The 17,310-nt window shown below is 47.7% G+C and overlaps 1 protein-coding gene across 1 annotated transcript in view; it reads left to right on the top strand.

Annotated features, from left to right (window-relative positions):
* The first annotated feature begins 2,435 nt into the window (after positions 1-2,435).
* Positions 2,436-17,310, top strand: part of Cnnm4 (cyclin and CBS domain divalent metal cation transport mediator 4) — a 40,497-nt gene continuing 25,622 nt past the window's right edge. The window contains exon 1 of the mRNA XM_027386865.2: positions 2,436-4,263. Coding sequence (XP_027242666.2) covers positions 2,436-4,263 — 1,828 coding nt within the window. The remainder of the gene's footprint in view (positions 4,264-17,310) is intronic.

The raw sequence follows: 17,310 nt of genomic DNA, 5'->3' as shown, positions 1-17,310 counted from the left end.
AACTGAGCCATCTCCCTGGGTCCCATCAAGAGTTTTTTTTTTGTTTTTTTTTGTTTTTTCAAGACAGGGTTTCTCTGTGTAGCTTTGGAGCCTATCCTGGCACTCGCTCTGGAGACTAGGCTGGCCTCGAACTCACAGAGATCCGCCTGCCTCTGCCTCCCGAGTGCTGGGATTAAAGGTGTGCGCCACCAACACCCGGCTGCGTTCATTTTTTATAGAGCAAGTTCTGTTTGCTCTGCCAGATCAAAGAGGAATTTCATTTCTTTTTAGATTTATTTAATTTTTGTGTATGACCTTTAATCCCAGCACTTGGGAGGTTTGGATATATTATTATTATTACTGGTGTTTTGAGACAAGTTTTCTTTGTTTAGTCCTGATGTCCTGGAACTTGCTCTGTAGACCAGGCTGGCCTTGAACTCACAAGAGATCTGCCTGCCTCTGCCTCCTGAGTGCTGGGATTAAAGGTGCATGCCATCACTGCCCAGCTCCAAATTTCATTTCTTTACTTCATGGACTCTACTCTTATTCTCCTAATCACTATGGGAATCCAATAGTGAGTTAACCTGATTTTAACAGACTGTGTGTTTCTTAGCAGACCCTTGCATTGTTCCTATCTTGCTTTCTTTATTCTGCTTCTTTACATCTACTTTTAACCCAGTAGTCAAGTGCTTATTTTTCTTTCCCTTTGTTGGCTTCTGTTTCTTATACTGAGTGCAGCGCTCAGTATAAGTGCAGCTTATACTTATACAGTGCTCGAGTGCACAGCCCCAAAAGAGCAAAATAAAAATAGTCAATTGGTCGATAATAGACTGGGAAAGTTTTAAGGACAGAAAGAGCGGCAGGGGCCAATGGACAACGGATGATGAGGAGGCCTGGGAGAAGATTTTTCAGGGACCTGGGGTGGCTTTCAAACAATTCAGGCCGCTCTTCCTGGTTGGAGGAGACAAAGAGGGGACAGGAAGTCTTGGCCAGTGCCCAACCTGAGGCTACTGTTCACTAAAAATCTAGTCTTCTGGACATACTGTATGTGCGAGGCCAGGCACCTCCTGACAAGGAACTTCCTCCAGCAGGCTGTTTACAGAACTAGGCCCTTGATGCCAGAGCATTAAATCCAGCTTCTGCTACCAGGTCTCCCCCACAGCACTGCATGAGTGCTCCCTTCTGTTTAGGCTTTTTGCTGCTGGTATTGATTGCTGCTTTTATTGGCAGACTGTGTACCAAAGTAAAAATAAACACGGGAGTTTGTACAGGGAGACAGTGAAGGGCTTTCTGTGTCTCCAGGGCCTGGGGAAGCCTTGCTGGGAGATTCAGGGGTCAGCCCAGTCCCTGCTGTTTGGTGTAGCTCTACAACTAAGATAAGGATGTTTGTCATCCCGTGTCCTGCCCTTTACAGGGCGGACAGCTGTGGGTGGATAGCTGTGGTCATCCTCACACACTCAAGTCATAGCTGCTGAATGACATCCAAGTAGGGTTGTCCAGGAAGCAGTGATCTCAAGGCTAGAACAGCAACCACACCTCTCAGTTAGTTTCCACATGCAGCTGCCTCAGCTGGCCAGTCACCACAATTTGGGGTTAAGGATATGGTTCTGAAAGAGCAGGCAGCAACAACTATTACTACATAGGCAAAGCCTATTCGCAGAGAGTTGTCCTGTCATGTTCAATGTGTAAGTCAATTGTTCCCACATACTTAGTCAGGTGGTGCTGTGTTATCATTATTTCTGCCATCAAAATAAAAACTAAAACTATAACTAAAAAATACAACCAATCCAGGCATGGTGGTGCACGCCTGTCAACCTGCACTTGGGAGGTAAAGGGAGGAGGATCAGGAGTCAGTCTCAGATTTTGAGAGTTCAAAGCTAGATCTATAATTGGGCTACATAAGACCTTGTTTCAAACAACAACAAGAAGAAAACCAAACAACTAATCATTCTTACTGTCGTTTTCACACATGAAATAGGATTAACGGTGGAGATCTGAAAGGTCTAGGATTTGTGCCTAGGTTCTTACAGATGCAAAATACTTTGTGTTGCCAGAAAGATTCAATAACTATTCTGTATGTGTTTATTTGCTTATTGCCTTTTTTCCGGTTTTAGGCTGTAAACTAAGGTGGGCAAGGATTTTGGCTCGTTCGTTGCTGTATCGTCAGAGCCTAAAACGATTGTCTGGCACACATTGGGTATTCAATGAAAACCCATCCCTAAATAGAAATGACAGGTGGTAAACCTAAGTTAGAGCCTGGCCCCTTTAGGCGCCTTTAGAGGTTGGGTAGAGAGCCCTTAGGAAGAGCGAGTGGTGGGCTGTGGGGTGCGGGGAGTTCGGGGGCAGTGACAACCTACTTCTGACCTCGGGTCCAGATCAGCAAAAACCCCACAAGTGAGGAGGTTGTAATGCCAGCCCGAGTTCTCAGGTTCCCTTTTCTTTTTCTAAATCAGGAAATGCATTTTCCTCCCTGTGCTCGCAGCGAAGCGCCACCCGACCCAGAGCCGAGCTACAGGGTGCAGAGGACCCGCAAGGAGCTGGGCGTTCGGGGCCTGGGAGCCGGGTTCCCTAAAGAGGAGCGCGGGAGAAGCCGGGCGCCTCGCGGACGCTTGGCTGGGCGCACCCCCGCCGCAGGCTCCCGCGTTCTCCTAGCGCCGTTCCACCTTAAGCGCGCAGACCTCCTTAAGCCGGGCGCGCGAGCGCGGGTAGGGGCGGGACCTCGCATGCAAATAAGGGGCGTGGGGCGGCGGGGCGGGGGCGGGGCGCGGCTGACGTCAGGCCCGCTGCTGGGGCAGTTGGCGCGGCGGCGGCGGAGCGGCAGGAGGGAGGAGCGGCGGCGCCGAGTGAGGCGCGCGGCGGGGCGCGGGCAGCGGCGGGGGCCGGAGCAACATGGCGCCGGGGGCGGGGGCGGGCGGCGGGACGGCTGGCCGGCCCGAGGGCGCCTCCTCCTGGCCGCGCTGCTGCTGCCGCTATGGATGCGGGCGGCCAGCGGCCAGAGCAGCCCCCCGCAGAGCGTGATCCTGGGCATGAGGCTGGCGAGCTGCAACAAGTCGTGCGGGATGAACTCGGATGGCATCATCTTCGTGTCAGAGGGCAGCACGGTAAACTTGAGGCTCTACGGCCACAGCCTGGGGGCGATCTCCAGCAACCTGATCTCCTTTACTGAGGTGGACGACGCCGAGACGGTCCACAACTCCACCAACTGCCTGGAGCTCACCAAGGACTTAGTGGTCCAGCGGCTGGTCAACGTGAGCCGCGGGAACACGTCGGGGATGCTAGTGGTGCTCACCAAGTTCCTGCGGAGGAGCGAGAACATGAAGCTGTACGCACTGTGCACCCGGGCCCGGTCTGACGGGCCCTGGCTCAAATGGACGGACAAGGACTCCCTGCTCTTCATGGTGGAGGAGCATGGGAGGTTTCTGCCGCTGTGGCTGCACATCCTTCTCGTTTTGGTGCTCTTAGTGCTGTCGGGCATATTTTCTGGCCTCAACCTGGGGCTTATGGCCCTGGACCCGATGGAGCTACGCATCGTGCAGAACTGTGGAACTGAAAAGGAGAGAAGGTACGCCCGCAAGATAGAGCCCATCCGGCGCAAGGGCAACTACTTGCTCTGCTCGCTGCTCCTAGGGAATGTGCTAGTCAACACCTCCCTCACCATCCTTTTAGACAACCTCATCGGGTCTGGCATCATGGCAGTGGCCTCCTCCACCATTGGCATTGTCATCTTTGGGGAGATCTTACCTCAAGCCCTGTGCTCCCGACATGGGCTGGCTGTGGGTGCCAACACTATTGTTCTCACCAAAATCTTTATGCTGATCACCTTTCCTCTGAGTTTCCCCATTAGCAAACTCCTGGACTTCGTCTTGGGTCAGGAGATTCGCACTGTTTACAATCGGGAGAAGCTGATGGAGATGCTGAAGGTGACAGAACCCTATAACGACCTAGTGAAGGAGGAATTAAATATGATCCAGGGTGCCCTGGAACTAAGGACCAAAACTGTGGAGGATATCATGACCCAGCTCCACGACTGCTTCATGATCCGCAGTGATGCCATCCTGGACTTCAACACCATGTCGGAGATAATGGAAAGTGGCTATACTCGCATTCCCGTGTTTGAAGATGAGCAATCCAATATCGTAGATATCCTTTATGTCAAAGACTTGGCCTTCGTGGACCCTGATGACTGCACCCCGCTCAAGACTATCACTCGCTTCTACAACCACCCGGTTCATTTTGTTTTCCATGACACCAAGCTGGATGCCATGCTGGAGGAATTCAAGAAGGGTAAGGACCAGTGTAATTCCTGGTTAAATGTCCTTTCGACACCTCTTGATCCCCCTGAAGCGTCCCCTGCATGTTCTGTGTCTGCTGATTTTACTCTTATTTGTGTGATTGGTTCTGTGTCCCTTCGTCCATCACTTCCTGTGCCTCTGAGGCGAATGTTACCAGGTGCAGCAGAAACAGTTCTCAAGCCTTTGCCGTCTGCCAGGTACTGTGCTTTGTGTTTTTAGTTGAATGGAAAAGAGACACATTTGTCTGGAGCTGGGGGAGGGATACACAGTAAGGCTCATGTCTGTAAAGAGGCAAACACCAGGCCTCTTGGAGATTTAGAGGGTGAGGAGGGGAAGTAGTTAGACAGCTGAGGATGTCACAGGGAAGGAAACATTTGAGAGGACTCTTAAAAGATGAAGTGGCTTGATCTTAGCTCAGACCCCTCTTGTGAGGAAGCCAAAGATGTGCTTGTGGCTCAGCAGGTGGTCCTGTCTAGTGGACCTCCTCCTGGCTCTGCTTGTCAGTGACCACCAGGGGAGCACACCTCTTCCCAGTTTGTTCCCAGGTTGGAGCTCTGGAAGATCTGGGGGCAGGGGCGTACCGTCAGTCGCCCTCCAACCCACAGAAGCATTATTGGGAGGTCTCTCCTTGGCTTCCAGACTCAGAACAATGCCAAGTAGTAGTTTCCACTGTTTGGCAGAAGCATGGAGACCAACCTTGGGTTATTGTTCCACATAAACTTGCCCCACCACCAATCTTGAGCTGGCCTTGCACTGCTCGGGTGTGTGTGTGTGTGTGTGTGTGTGTGTGTGTGTGTGTGTGTGTGTGTGTGTGTGTGTGTGTGTGTGTGTGGTGTGTGTGTGTGTGTGTGTGTGTGTGTGTGTGTGTGTGTGTGTGTGTGTGTGTGTGTGTGTGTGTGTGTGTGTGTGTGTGTGTGTGCTAAGGTGTGCTTGGCTGGTTCCCAGGTAGAGGGTTTAGGGTTTACTACCCTGTCTCAAAGCTCAGGGCACACACCCCTTTCCTTATTCCCAACAAAGACTTCCTCCTCTTCTTCTATCCTGAAACCCTCAAAGTGTCTGTAAACAAGGTGATTACGGGGTAAAACCCTCGCAGGCTGAAGAAGGTGAGGCAGGGCAGAAAGGGCAACTCTTTAGAGAAGAACCTGGGGCTCATTTTGTAGGGACTTTTCTTCATAATCTTGGTCCCAACCTTCTTCCCATATGTAGAGCTGTTTCTGGCAAAGGCCCAAGCTAACCTGGGAACCACTTTTGAACCCTAGTTGTGTATAAGCCTGCGGTCATTTCTGAACTGGAAAGTGGTGGAAACAGTCTTGAAGTGGGATCAGGAGAAAAAGAGATGGTCTTGCCAGATTTGGTTTAAGACCAAAAGGTGTACTTGGGTCAGGCCAAAGGGTCAGGTTGGTACCCTCTCTTTTAAGTGTTCTAGACAGATCTCAGCATCAGAGCTAAGAATGTCTTGAGGGTTATAAACCAGGACAGGAGATAGTCTGGGTGGCATGGAAGGAGATTTGAGGGTACAGACCTAGGATCCTGTTTTGCCCAGGGTCAGAGTTGGGGCACAGGGGCAGTGGGGAGTGTGTCTTACCTCCATCTTACAGCTCCCTTCTCACCTGCCTCTGTGGTCTTTGAGGTGGTTACTGGTAGCGTATATACCCACCAGTACCTCTCAATCAGTGTGGTCAGATCTGGATGCAACTAGTATGGATTTGCTTAATTTGGTGTCCAGCTCCTGATCAGCAGGGCTGCTCTGTTCTGTGGGAGCATGCTGGGTCTGGACAGGGCATTTTTGGATGCTACTCTATCCTGTGAAGAAGTGAGCTAGAAAAAAAAAAAAAGAAGCTGGCATCTCTTTGACCAGAGCTCTTCTGGTCCCCCCCCCCCCCACTTTGATCCAGGACTTTCCGGAGTATGGATCCCAAGCAGTTCACAGAGAGGCAGGTGCACTCTACCCTGTGTATCAGGACACTGGAGATGTCAGTGTGATGGGGTGGCCACCCCTTGTGAACAGACCCTGGGCCTTGTGTGGCGCCTTCCTGGCCTTAGGAGACCAGTCTTAGTTCATACATTACCACAGAGGTGCCTTGTCATGTCCGTACCTCCCACTGTGTGGCCTCTCCTTGGTCTTTCCATCTGGTCCCTACTGCTAGCCTGAGGCTGCCTGTGATGTGGCAAACAAACCGAGTGTGCACTTAGAATATAAGCGTTTCCTTCCAAGTGTAGCGTCTGGAAGGCTTTTTGCTTTTGTTATTAAGAAGGAACAAGCGATCACTTCAGCACCACCAGTGTTATGCCAGACAGAGTGACATATTTTAGGGTCTTTGCTGGATCTTTCACCTCCAAATTGTGTGAAGGCACTGGACCCAACTCTGCTGGAAGCCTTCTGCCTAGCTGTAATTTTCTGTCTGTCTGTTTAGGTTTCTGTTTTGAGTCGGGGTCTTGCTTTGTAGCTAAGGTTGGACTTGCCTCTCAAGTGCTAGGATTGTAGGTGTGTGTCGCTAAGCCTGGACCAGGTTCTTTCATCTCCACTCCCCAGCTTTGTAAATTCGTTGAGTGTGGGACCGACTCTGCCTTATTGGTTTTCATCACTGAAAACACAGATGGGGCCTCAGCGAGCGTTAATTGAACAAATGAATGGATGATTGTCTGCCAGGTTTCTCAGGCTTTCCTGTTCTTGAACACACCTGGACACTCCCACTCCAGGGCTATTCTCCAAGAGAGCTAGAGAGGCTCCCTTTCCCCATCTTGCCTCTTCAGCACCACCTCCGTGAGACCTTGCTGGTGCCCCGTTTAGGCCTGTAGCCCCCACATCCCATCTGCCTTCCCAATCCTCCACCTTGTGCTACTTTTTCCTTTCCTCATAGCGCATCTCACTGCCAGCTCTGGTGCTCAGTGGTTTGCTGTGTTGTCTGTCTCCACCCAGTACAATATAAGATTCCAAAGGGCAGGCTCTCTGCCCTGATGATTGTATCGATAGCTCTGGAATGGCCCTTGGCACATAGTAAGGCCTAAATAAATCATTACCTAGTGAATGAATGACTTGTTGGATTTGGGAGACGGTTGTTCCTTTTCCAGAAGTTTTAGAATTTTGGATGGAGTGCTGTGGCACCTTCATCTGTACCAGGAAAAGCCAGGGGGTTCCTATGATAATGTCTTGATCCCAGGCATGACAGTTTGGGGCTCTGGGTGTGATGCTTGAGTCCCATTGCCAGTTGTCTCCCTTTTGCCTGCTGGTAAGCCATCTTTGGCCATGGGAGGTTTTACACAGCCTCCTCATTAAGATGAGTCATGAAATGCCCCTGCTCAGCAGGGTGTGGGGAGCTGAACTCCCCTAGGATTAAGGCAAAGAATTCTGTCTGCTTCCTACCTCAAGACAGTTAACATTAGATGCTTATCAACCTTCCAGCCACATTTAGGACAGGCTGAAGGTGCTTTAGGGACCTCAGGAGTAAGACTCTCTGTGGCATGAAGATATGCCAGTTAATCAAGGCCACCCAGATTCATGTAGTTTGAACCTTGGCCCTTCTACTGGAACCTCGCCTAGAACTGTTTGCAGTACTGGGTGTTGGGAGTGGGTTTGTCACAGCTTGGAATCCTGAAACAAGAGTACCCAGTGAAAGCTAGCCCAATGTACATTTCACGTCCACTTAGATGCTTTTGCAAGCGCCAAGACAGTCATGAATGATACCCCCCACACACCTTGAGCTCATCTTCCAGCTTTTGCTGTGCCCCTTCCTGGGGGTAGTCCTGCCCCTCCCAGGCATTTAGCTCATCTTTAACCATCTTATCTTTCCCCACCCACCCTATCACCCCCTAGACCACTGTATATCGAAGGACATGAACTCCACCCAGCCAAGGCTGGGGTTATGTTCTAGCCAGCTTGGTCACTGAACTATGAGGTGACCTTGAACCTGTTAGTACTCCTCTCAGCAAGTTTGTGGGGTGTAATTTAGAGGAGAAAGCAAGCTAGAAATATTTTCATTAAAAAAAAAAAAATCCCTCCCACATTTCCGTCTGTGCCACGTCAGATTTTCCCATCTACTTAACTATATTCCCAGAATAACTGTAAAGTCAAGGAAAAAAAAAAACAAAAACAAAACACTGCATGAGTTTTGCATTCACTCACTCTTGATTCCTGTCATCTGACACACCCCTTACCCCCAATACCAACTTGTTTATGCATTTTTTTAATAAACTTTTTGCAGCCTGTGTGTCAGACACAGTGCTGGCTGTTGGGAGTCAGAGATGTGTAAAAGCTGTCTATTCACAGGGCTCACAGTCTGCCAGGGAGACAGACATTCGATCAAGGCTTGGTTGTGCAAATGCAGAGATAGGGCAGGAGGGGACAAGGCTGAGTGGGATGAGTGTTGGAATGTTCGAGGAGGTGTCTTGCTTGTGATTTTGGATGGCTAATGTGATTTACCTATGGTAGGGAAAGGAGAAGGGGCAATCAGTTGGACGAGAATGGAGCAAAAGGAAATAAAAACAAGCCATCCAGACTTTTGACAGCATTTCTGCATTTCTTTTTAAAAGTTATTTCGTGTGTGTGTGTGTGTGTGTGTGTGTGTGTGTGTGTGTGTGTGTGTGTGTGTGTGTGTGATGCGCTAACTTTTAGGAGTCAGTTCTTTTGTTCTGCCAATGGCTTCCAGGAACCAAACAAGTGTTTTTACCCTGGGAGTCATCTCACTGGACTGGTTTTTGTTTTCTTGAGACAGTGTCTCACATTTGTAGCCCAGGGTGGCTACTACTGGCTTTGAACTCACAATAATCCTTCTGCCTCAGCCTTCTAGGTGCTGGGATCATAGGCAGGAGTCACCAGGCCTAACAAGTCAGCCTTTTGGACGTTGTCTCAGATGGTGCTTCTGTGGCCAGACCTGGCCCACACTACTGTGTAAATTGGGTAGCCACCTGTGTAGGTGAAAGTGTTCATGTGGGGTTCAGGAGGAAGGGCAGGGCCAGGACCGACATTGTCACTGCCAAGAGCACGAAGAAGGTGAGAAGGTGTCAAGGATGGTACTGGGAGCGGCAGCGAGAAGGTTGGAAAGCACAGACTGTTGGATGGGACATCTAAGCCCCAGGGGGCTTAGAGACAGTGCAGTGGCAGTTGTACACCTGATGTCCATCAACTCCTCGTCAGTCAGTGATTTGATCTTGAGGGGCTGTATCTGAGAGTGACAGTTGCTGCCTGTTTATGGATGGCACTCTGGGCATGGGGCATCCGTCCCAAGTGTGGGCAGCTGACAAAGCCCTTTGCCAGCCAGGCTGCTGCCTCCTTTCTTTTTGGTACCGTGCTGTGGGCAGGGAGCAGAGCTCCGTGGAGCAGGCTGGCACTGTGCCACCTGCAGACTGGTTCCCTCCAAGGAGCCAGGGCTTGGAGATCTCAGGGATCTACTGTTCATAAACCTCTCTTAAAACCCTTGATGGGTGTGCCAGAGGGTGCTGGCTGTGTCTAGGCCCTAATAAGAGCTTTTTAGCATACCAGCATTGACTTTGCAAAAGTCTTATATTTTTTTTTAATTAAGAGCGTCCAGCTCTAATGTTTTCCTAACAGCACAGGTCAGGATAAGGATCACTGAGCAAAGTTGAACCTGCAAACAGATGAATACTGAGAGCACAAGATCACAGAATAGTGTCCTACGGGGGCAGTGAATGAAAGGAGGGGCCTCCTTGAGGAGGCTGTCTTGCTGCTTTAAGTCTGGAGAAGCAATAAAGCGAGACGACCTTTCAGTGGGCTCTTCACAGGTGCCAGGACTTAGACGAAGACTGTCAGACAGGAAGTGACCTCATTGATCTTTTGAGCCAGCTTTGGGCAAAAGTACTTGCGCCTGTTGTCACTGCTTTTCAGCTCTTTGGTGGGCCTTTGGAGTGCAGGTCACTGCTTTGTCCGTGTACTGCTGCCCATCCTAGTACCTAGTACCATCCTCTAGACAAGCCCAGCACACCAAACAACATGGGCACCTTGGAACAGAAGGAAGCTGTTGTGCCAGTTTGAGTCTCCTTAGGAGTGTCTTTAGCCTTCACTGAATGGAATGTTGGTTACTAAAAGGCTGCACAGCCAGGGAACTCTGTATAGGAGGAGGGTGGGCCAGGCTCCTATGTCACTGTCTCAGTGCCTGTCTTTGACAGGGCCTCCTGGTTCCTTTGTCTAGCTCATGAGAAGGGACGGCCTGTCCTTGCTTGCCCTCAGACTGGCTCCCTCTTAACATTTCTTATGGGCTTAAGGACACTTTGAATTTCTGGAGGGAACTTACTCTGAGGATGTAAGGGTTATCCAGGCTCAAGTACCCACCATGACCCCAGGCTCTGCTGCCATGTCATCCAGCCTTGATCCTAGCACATCTGCGTGGGTCACAGCTGCTCTCAAGTGCTGCGTCATTGGGCCAGTCTTCCTCACTTATCTTGGACAGTAGTTACCCCTATCCTCACAGATGAGCATGTCAAGGTATCCTGTTGCAAGAAACTTGGAGGCTGTGTGAGGGACTTCTGAAGTCTGGATTCCTTATTAATATTCCTGTTTTATTAATTTGGCATTTTCTTTTATTTTTATTGCTGATCATTATTTTTTTCATTGCCATAAAAGACACACATCTCATTGCCAGAACTTCAGAAAAGACAACAAAAATCTAAGCCAAACCCTGTGACCAAGAAGGAATTACTTTGAATATTCTGATGTGCTGTGACAACTTTTTGAGACATTCATTTTCATACTTGGGTGTAATGGTGCACACCTGAAGTCCTTAGCATTCAAGTCTGTAAGCTGAGCAGGAAGATTGTGAGTTTAAGCCTAGGGCTGCCAGAGAGTCCCAGCAGGAGGTGGGGGCAGGAAGGGGAGGAGGGAGATTGAGACTTAACCTCCACTGTTTTATATTTTAAAAATTCTTGCAACAAATAGCAGTATCAAAACCATGTTCATGGTAACACAGGTCTGTAATCCCGGCAACAAAGAAGACAGAGGTTGGCAGATCTCTTGAGTTTCAGTCCCACCAGAGCTGCATAATGAGACCCTGTTTAAAGTAAAACAAAGCAAAACAAAAACCATTTTTATTTTCCAGCCACGTGCTCTGCCAGGAGCTGCCCATAGGTACTTTGACATTAAAATCATTGTCTACACAGTTTTATGCCCTGCTTTTTGGAACAGCTTAGATCAGTTCTTCTTGGGTAAGAAATGACTTACTATTATCTTGCACTCTCATTCCTGTTTTGCCCCACATGGCTCTGCAGGAAAGGTGAGCCTAGAGGCCAGATATGCAGTGCCAGCCTGTTTGGCCGAGGGGTTAAACGTAGTAGCATTGGAGCATTCCCCAGAGCTTGCCATCAGAATGGCCTCCCTGCTGCAGGCCTGATTTGCTGTGACCTGGGCAGGGTTCTAGAAAGACTGGTTCCTTGGGCTCTCTGGAATGCCTACTCTCTAGCCGGCAGGCAGCCTGGAGCCTCCTTGGAAAGAGGATCTACACAGGTGACCCCACATAGGCAGGGAGGCTCATTCACATGGCCACTCGCATGCCCCTACCCCAGATTTGCATTTGCATAGATGTGAACACCCCCCACCACCACACACACCCCTCACCACGTGTACAGGCAGGGCCACACCCTGGTACTTGCAGGCTCACGCGCTTGTATACACATGAACTATAACCTGGAGACCTATTCTCAGCTTAAGTCTTTCTCATCAAGCTTTCCCAAGAGTTAAAAGTAAGTTTGAAAGATAAGTAAGTGCGTATACAGCCAGTTTATTTTGTGAAATGTTTAGAATGGTGACTTGGTTCTTGAACTCAAAAAAATTTCCTTGGTAACTATGACTCTGCCCATCCGTGCTGATGACTGTGTCCACCTCCGGGCTGATGTGAGGACTGAAGGAGGCCAGGCATGCAAGGCATTTTGCTCTGTGCCCAGTACTATGTCATTGCATAGTAAACACGAGCTGTGTTAACTGTTCCTGTTCCTGTTGTCTGAAATGTGCCCCAGTTGGCACTGACAGCAGCTGGTGACCTCAGCTGGTGACCTCAGTAGCTCTTGTACACCGGCAGTCCTCTCACTGTTCAGCATGGTATCTTTTTTTTTTTTTTTAAGTTATAAATGCACTGAGCTCAACAAAAAGCCCACTATAGGGCTGTAGAGATGGCTTAGTGATTAAGAGCAATTATAGCTCTTCCAGAGGACCCAAAATAGGTTCCCAGCACTCAGGTCTGTCGTTCATAGTCACCTGTAATGCCAGTTCCAGGGTCTGTTGCCCACCACACTCATAAGCATAGCCCTCCTCTCCAGTTAAAAATAAATAAAAAAGAACTTAGTTTCTGTAAAAACAAAACAAAACAAAAAAACAGTTACTCAGTTTTTAAAAAGCCTATTATATAGCCATATGCAAAAAGTGAGATGTTATCTTATTTGTGAGGCTCTCAGAATAAGCTTAAAGAAAGTAGTACTGGGCAAGGACTGAATACTGAGGATATTCTCTTTAAAAATAAACATTGTATGCATGTGTACACATGTGTGTTTGTGTGTGCACTTGGCATCTGTGTGTGCCATTGTGTGTGGGGGGGTTGGTCAAAGGACAACTTCTGGGGATTGTTTCTCTCTTTCCACTACGTGGATCCCCAGGGATGGAACTCAGGTAGTCAGACTTGCTGGCAGGTACTGGTACCCTCTGGGCCATCTTGCCTTTCCTCTCTATCACCAACCCTTCCCTTTATGGTGCTGGAGATCAGACTCAGGGCCTTCAGCATGCTAGGCGAGTGTTCTGTCACGGAGCTTATTCCTAGCATTATTTTTTCCTGCTAATTGGAAGATGTTGAATACCATCTTAATTGCTGATACATCCATTTCCCAACTCCAAGGGCATAATGTCAGGCTAGTCAGGCAGGAGGAATATGGCTTTGCATGTCAGTCACAGCTGCACTTGGGTGTTTTCATTTCAGGATGGGGAGGAAGAGGCCATGCTGGTGGACAAGAGGAGAATCAAAGAGGACAGGGAGACAGACGGTGGGAGGCTCCAGACACGGAGAAAGAATACATATGTGTCTGTGAAAAAAAATTTTCAGATGATGTAACCCAGGCTGTCCTGAAACTCATGTGTAAACCAGATAAATTCATGGCAGTCTTCCTGCCTCGGAGATCTGGTTGCTGGAACCATAGGCATGAATCACCGTGCTTGGCTCAAAATGTTTTCTTATGGAGCCACACACCTGTAATCCCAATAGCACTTTGGGAGGCAGAGATAAGAGGATCGTGAGTTCAAGGCTAGCTTGGCCTAGATGGAGAGACCCTGTCTCAGAAAATAGACAAGCAAACTAAAACAGAATACTTTTCTTAGAAGTATCCAAGCAAGAAGGATAAGGAAGAATGCAAGTGCTGCTGCCTGGGAACTATGGTATAAGCAGGTGATGGCTTTTGGCCCAGTCCTTTGAGAAGTGGCTGCCTTCTAAAAGAGAGAAGGGCCAGCAAGGTGGCCACTGGTCATTTAGGTAAAGGTACTTGCTGTCAAGCGTGATGACCTGTGTTTGATCACATGATATAAGAAGAGAACTGACTCCCTCAGTCTGTTGTTTAACCTCCATATATGTACTGTGATACAATCACACACCCCCAATAAATGGATACCATGTGGCTAACAATAAATAAAATAAAAGAGGGGGCAAACAGAGAGCTTAAAGACGAAAATATCTGAATAGTTGACATTTATAGAATACTTATTTAATTCCTAGATGGGTGCTGAGACTCAGAGAGGCTGAGTCGTCTTCCCTCGGTGGCTTAGCAACTAGGTGACATCCCAATGCTGTTGGTGCTCGAAGCCACACTGTTAAGCATTGTGCTGTGTCACTTCAGGTAGCTATTTAGAAAAAGACTAGGAGAGAGGGGGTGTGGTGGGAAAGGTGAGAGTCGGGGAAGGGAAAGATGGATCTAGGACTGTCAGCCATTAGGGAGGCTGAGGCAGGAGGATTACAAGTTTAAGGCCTGCTTGGGCTTTAGCATCAATGTGGAGGTCAGAAGGCCACTTCCAGGGGTAGGTTCTCAACTTTCACCTTGTGGGTTCTAGGAATTGAACTCTGTTCTCCAGACTCATGGTTTATGTAGTTCAGGCTGGATCCATCTGCCTCTGCCACCTGAGTGCTGCTGGCATTAAAGGTGTGGGCCACCATGCCTGGATTCCCCCCACCCCGTTTTTTTGTTTGTTTGTTTGCTTGTTTTGTTTTGTTTTGTTTTTTTCAGGCAGAGTTTCACTAAGTGACTTTGGCTGGCCCTCAACTGATAATCCTGCCTCTGTTTGCCCAAGTGCTAGGATTATAGGTGTGTGCCATCGTGCCCATTTTAACACATTCTGATATGGGTACACATCGTAGAATGACTGCATCAAGCTAACTAATGTATGGATTCCCTTGTGTAATTAGCTGTGTGTGAGTGTGTGTGTGTGTGTGTGTGTGGTGAGAACACTTTGTCTCACATTGTTTGTAAATGCAGTCACCATGTTGTACAATAGAGCTGTTCAGCTCATTTTCCAGAATGGTATCTGCCCATTCCCCACTCAGTCCCTCTCCTGCTTTTCAAGACTTTGATGACTTGAGCATCTTGTATACGCATGCCTGTGTGCACAGATGTGGTTTGAACCTGGGGCCCCATGCATGCTGGGCAGGTGCTTTAACACCAAGCTACTTCCCCAACTGCTTGGTCCTTCTTCATTCTGGTGCAGTGATTCAGTTAATCAGCCTTTTCCTTCGGTTAAGTAAAGCTTTTGCTATTCATTAAAATTCATTGCCTGTGAACAAGTCAGGAAGTTTGTCTATGCTGTCTTCTAGAATCTAGAGTTTGTCTTCTCTTTTAGATCTGTAACCCTTCTGGAATTTATCTTTGTTGTACTCTGGGCAGTTCAATCTTTATTATTATTTTTAAAGTTTTTATTTTATTGAGCTATTCTTGAAAAATTATATGCATGCATACAAAATATCTCATTTTTTCCTTTCTTCTTTTTTTAAAAAGATTTTATTTATTTATTATGTATACAACATTCTGCTTCCATGTATATCTGCACACCAGAAGAGGGCACCAGATCTCATAACGGATGGCTGTGAGCCACCATGTGGTTTCTGGGAATTGAACTCAGGACCTCCGGAAGAGCAGTCAGTGCCCTTAACCTCTGAGCCATCTCTCCAGCCCCGATTTTTCCTTTCTTTTCTTTTTTCTTTTTTTTTTCTTTTTTTTTTTTTTGACAGTGTCTTTCTATGTAGCCCTAGAATTTACTATGTTGAACAAGTTAGGTTTGAACTGCCTCCCAAGTGCTAGGATTAGGTGTGTGCCACTTTAAAAAAGAGAGAGAGAGAGAGAGAGAGAGAGAGAGAGAGAGAGAGAGAGAGAGAGAGAGAGACAAGAAACCCCATATAGTTGCCCACATACTCTAGTATTAACTACTGAATGAAAAGACTCCTTTTTGTCTGGCACATGCCTTTAATCCCAGCACTCGGGAGGCAGAGGCAGGTGGATCTCTGTGATTTCGAGGCCAGCCTGGTCTATGGACGGAGTTCCAGGACAGCCAGAGCTGTTACACAGAGAAACCTTGTTTCAAAAAACCAACAACAAAAAAATACCAGCTTTCTTACTAACTTGTGACTTATGTATCAGGCTGTCTCTGGGGCCTGTAGTTCCTTGGTCTGTTTATTATTCCTTGTTCCAGTACTACCTTGACATAATGCAATAGCTTTAAAATAAGTTGGTATCTGGTAATAGTGAACCCTTTGTTTTTTAAGGACACCCTGGCTATCCTTACCTTTTCACTTGGGAATTTTATTTTGTTTGGAAATGTAGCATACCTACAGATGTCAGTCTCAGGTGGAATCCTTATTCCCTTGTACACTTGTGACCAACTTGTTTTAAGTTTTGAGTTTCCCACAGACCCCCCCTCAGGTTTACTAATTTTATTTTTTGGTGCTAGGGACTGGAGATTGGACATAGAGTCTCATATAGGCATGACAAATGCTCTACTGCGCATATAACATGCTAGAGAAGGCTTTCCCAGGCCTGTTAATTCACTGGAACAGTTCAAAATGGGGAAGTGCATCTTGCAGGATTGCAGTGTCATGTTGAAGGGTGCATATTACCAAGTTCTGGGAGAGCTGGAGTTTCAAGGTTTGAGCCTGTGGAGTCTAGGCACCTTCCCTCTTAGGACAAAAGTGTGATCACCAGCCAGGAAGCCCCACCCTCCCCCCAGCTTGCGCCAGGGCTTCCTTATGTAGGCATAATTGATTAAAGTCATTGCCCTCAGAACTGAACTCAGTCTCCCAGTTCCCCCATCCAGTAGCCCAGCAGTGCAAAGCCCCAAGCTTGTATTGCGGTTATTGGTCTTCTGGTGACCAATGCCTAAAGCTATCTGGTAGCGTATCCGAGTTGCCTCCTTAGTGTAGCAAAGACTTTCGGGCTTTTGAAGCCCCATGGGAAGAACCAGGGTTAAACACCGGATATGCTCTTTTATCATATATACTAGTATAGAGAAATAGAATTAACTTTTATTGTTGACCTTGCTATAAACTCAGTCTAATAATACTTATTATATATATTCTTTTGGATTTTATGCAGTTATATCATCTGTGAGTGATGGCAGTTTTATTTGTTCATTGCCCAACCTTTTACATTCTCCATCTTGTTTTTGTCTTATTTCAGAGGTTGGGACATCATGGGTCATGGCATCCTCACCTCATTCTTGGTTTAGGGGAAGTTTTCAAAACTCATCATCAAGGTCTGGTGTCTTAGAGTTTCTGTTGCTGTGAAGAGGCACCATGACCATGGTAAATATATATATATATATATATATATATATATTATATATTATTTTTTATTTATTTATTATGTATACAGTCTTCTGCCTGCAGGCCAGCAGAGGGCACCAGATCTCATTCAAGGTGGTTGTGAGCCACCATGTGGTTGCTGAGAATTGAACTCAGGACCTCTAGAAGAAGAGTCAGTGCTCTTAACCACTGAGCCATCTCTCCAGCCCCCATGGCAACTCTTATAAAGGAAAATATTTATTTGGGGTGGCTTACAGTTTCAGAGGTCTAGC

Source organism: Cricetulus griseus (genome assembly GCF_003668045.3).
Source record: "Cricetulus griseus strain 17A/GY chromosome 1 unlocalized genomic scaffold, alternate assembly CriGri-PICRH-1.0 chr1_1, whole genome shotgun sequence".
Lineage (NCBI taxonomy): Eukaryota > Metazoa > Chordata > Mammalia > Rodentia > Cricetidae > Cricetulus > Cricetulus griseus.
This window is presented reverse-complemented; position numbering and strand designations above follow the sequence as displayed.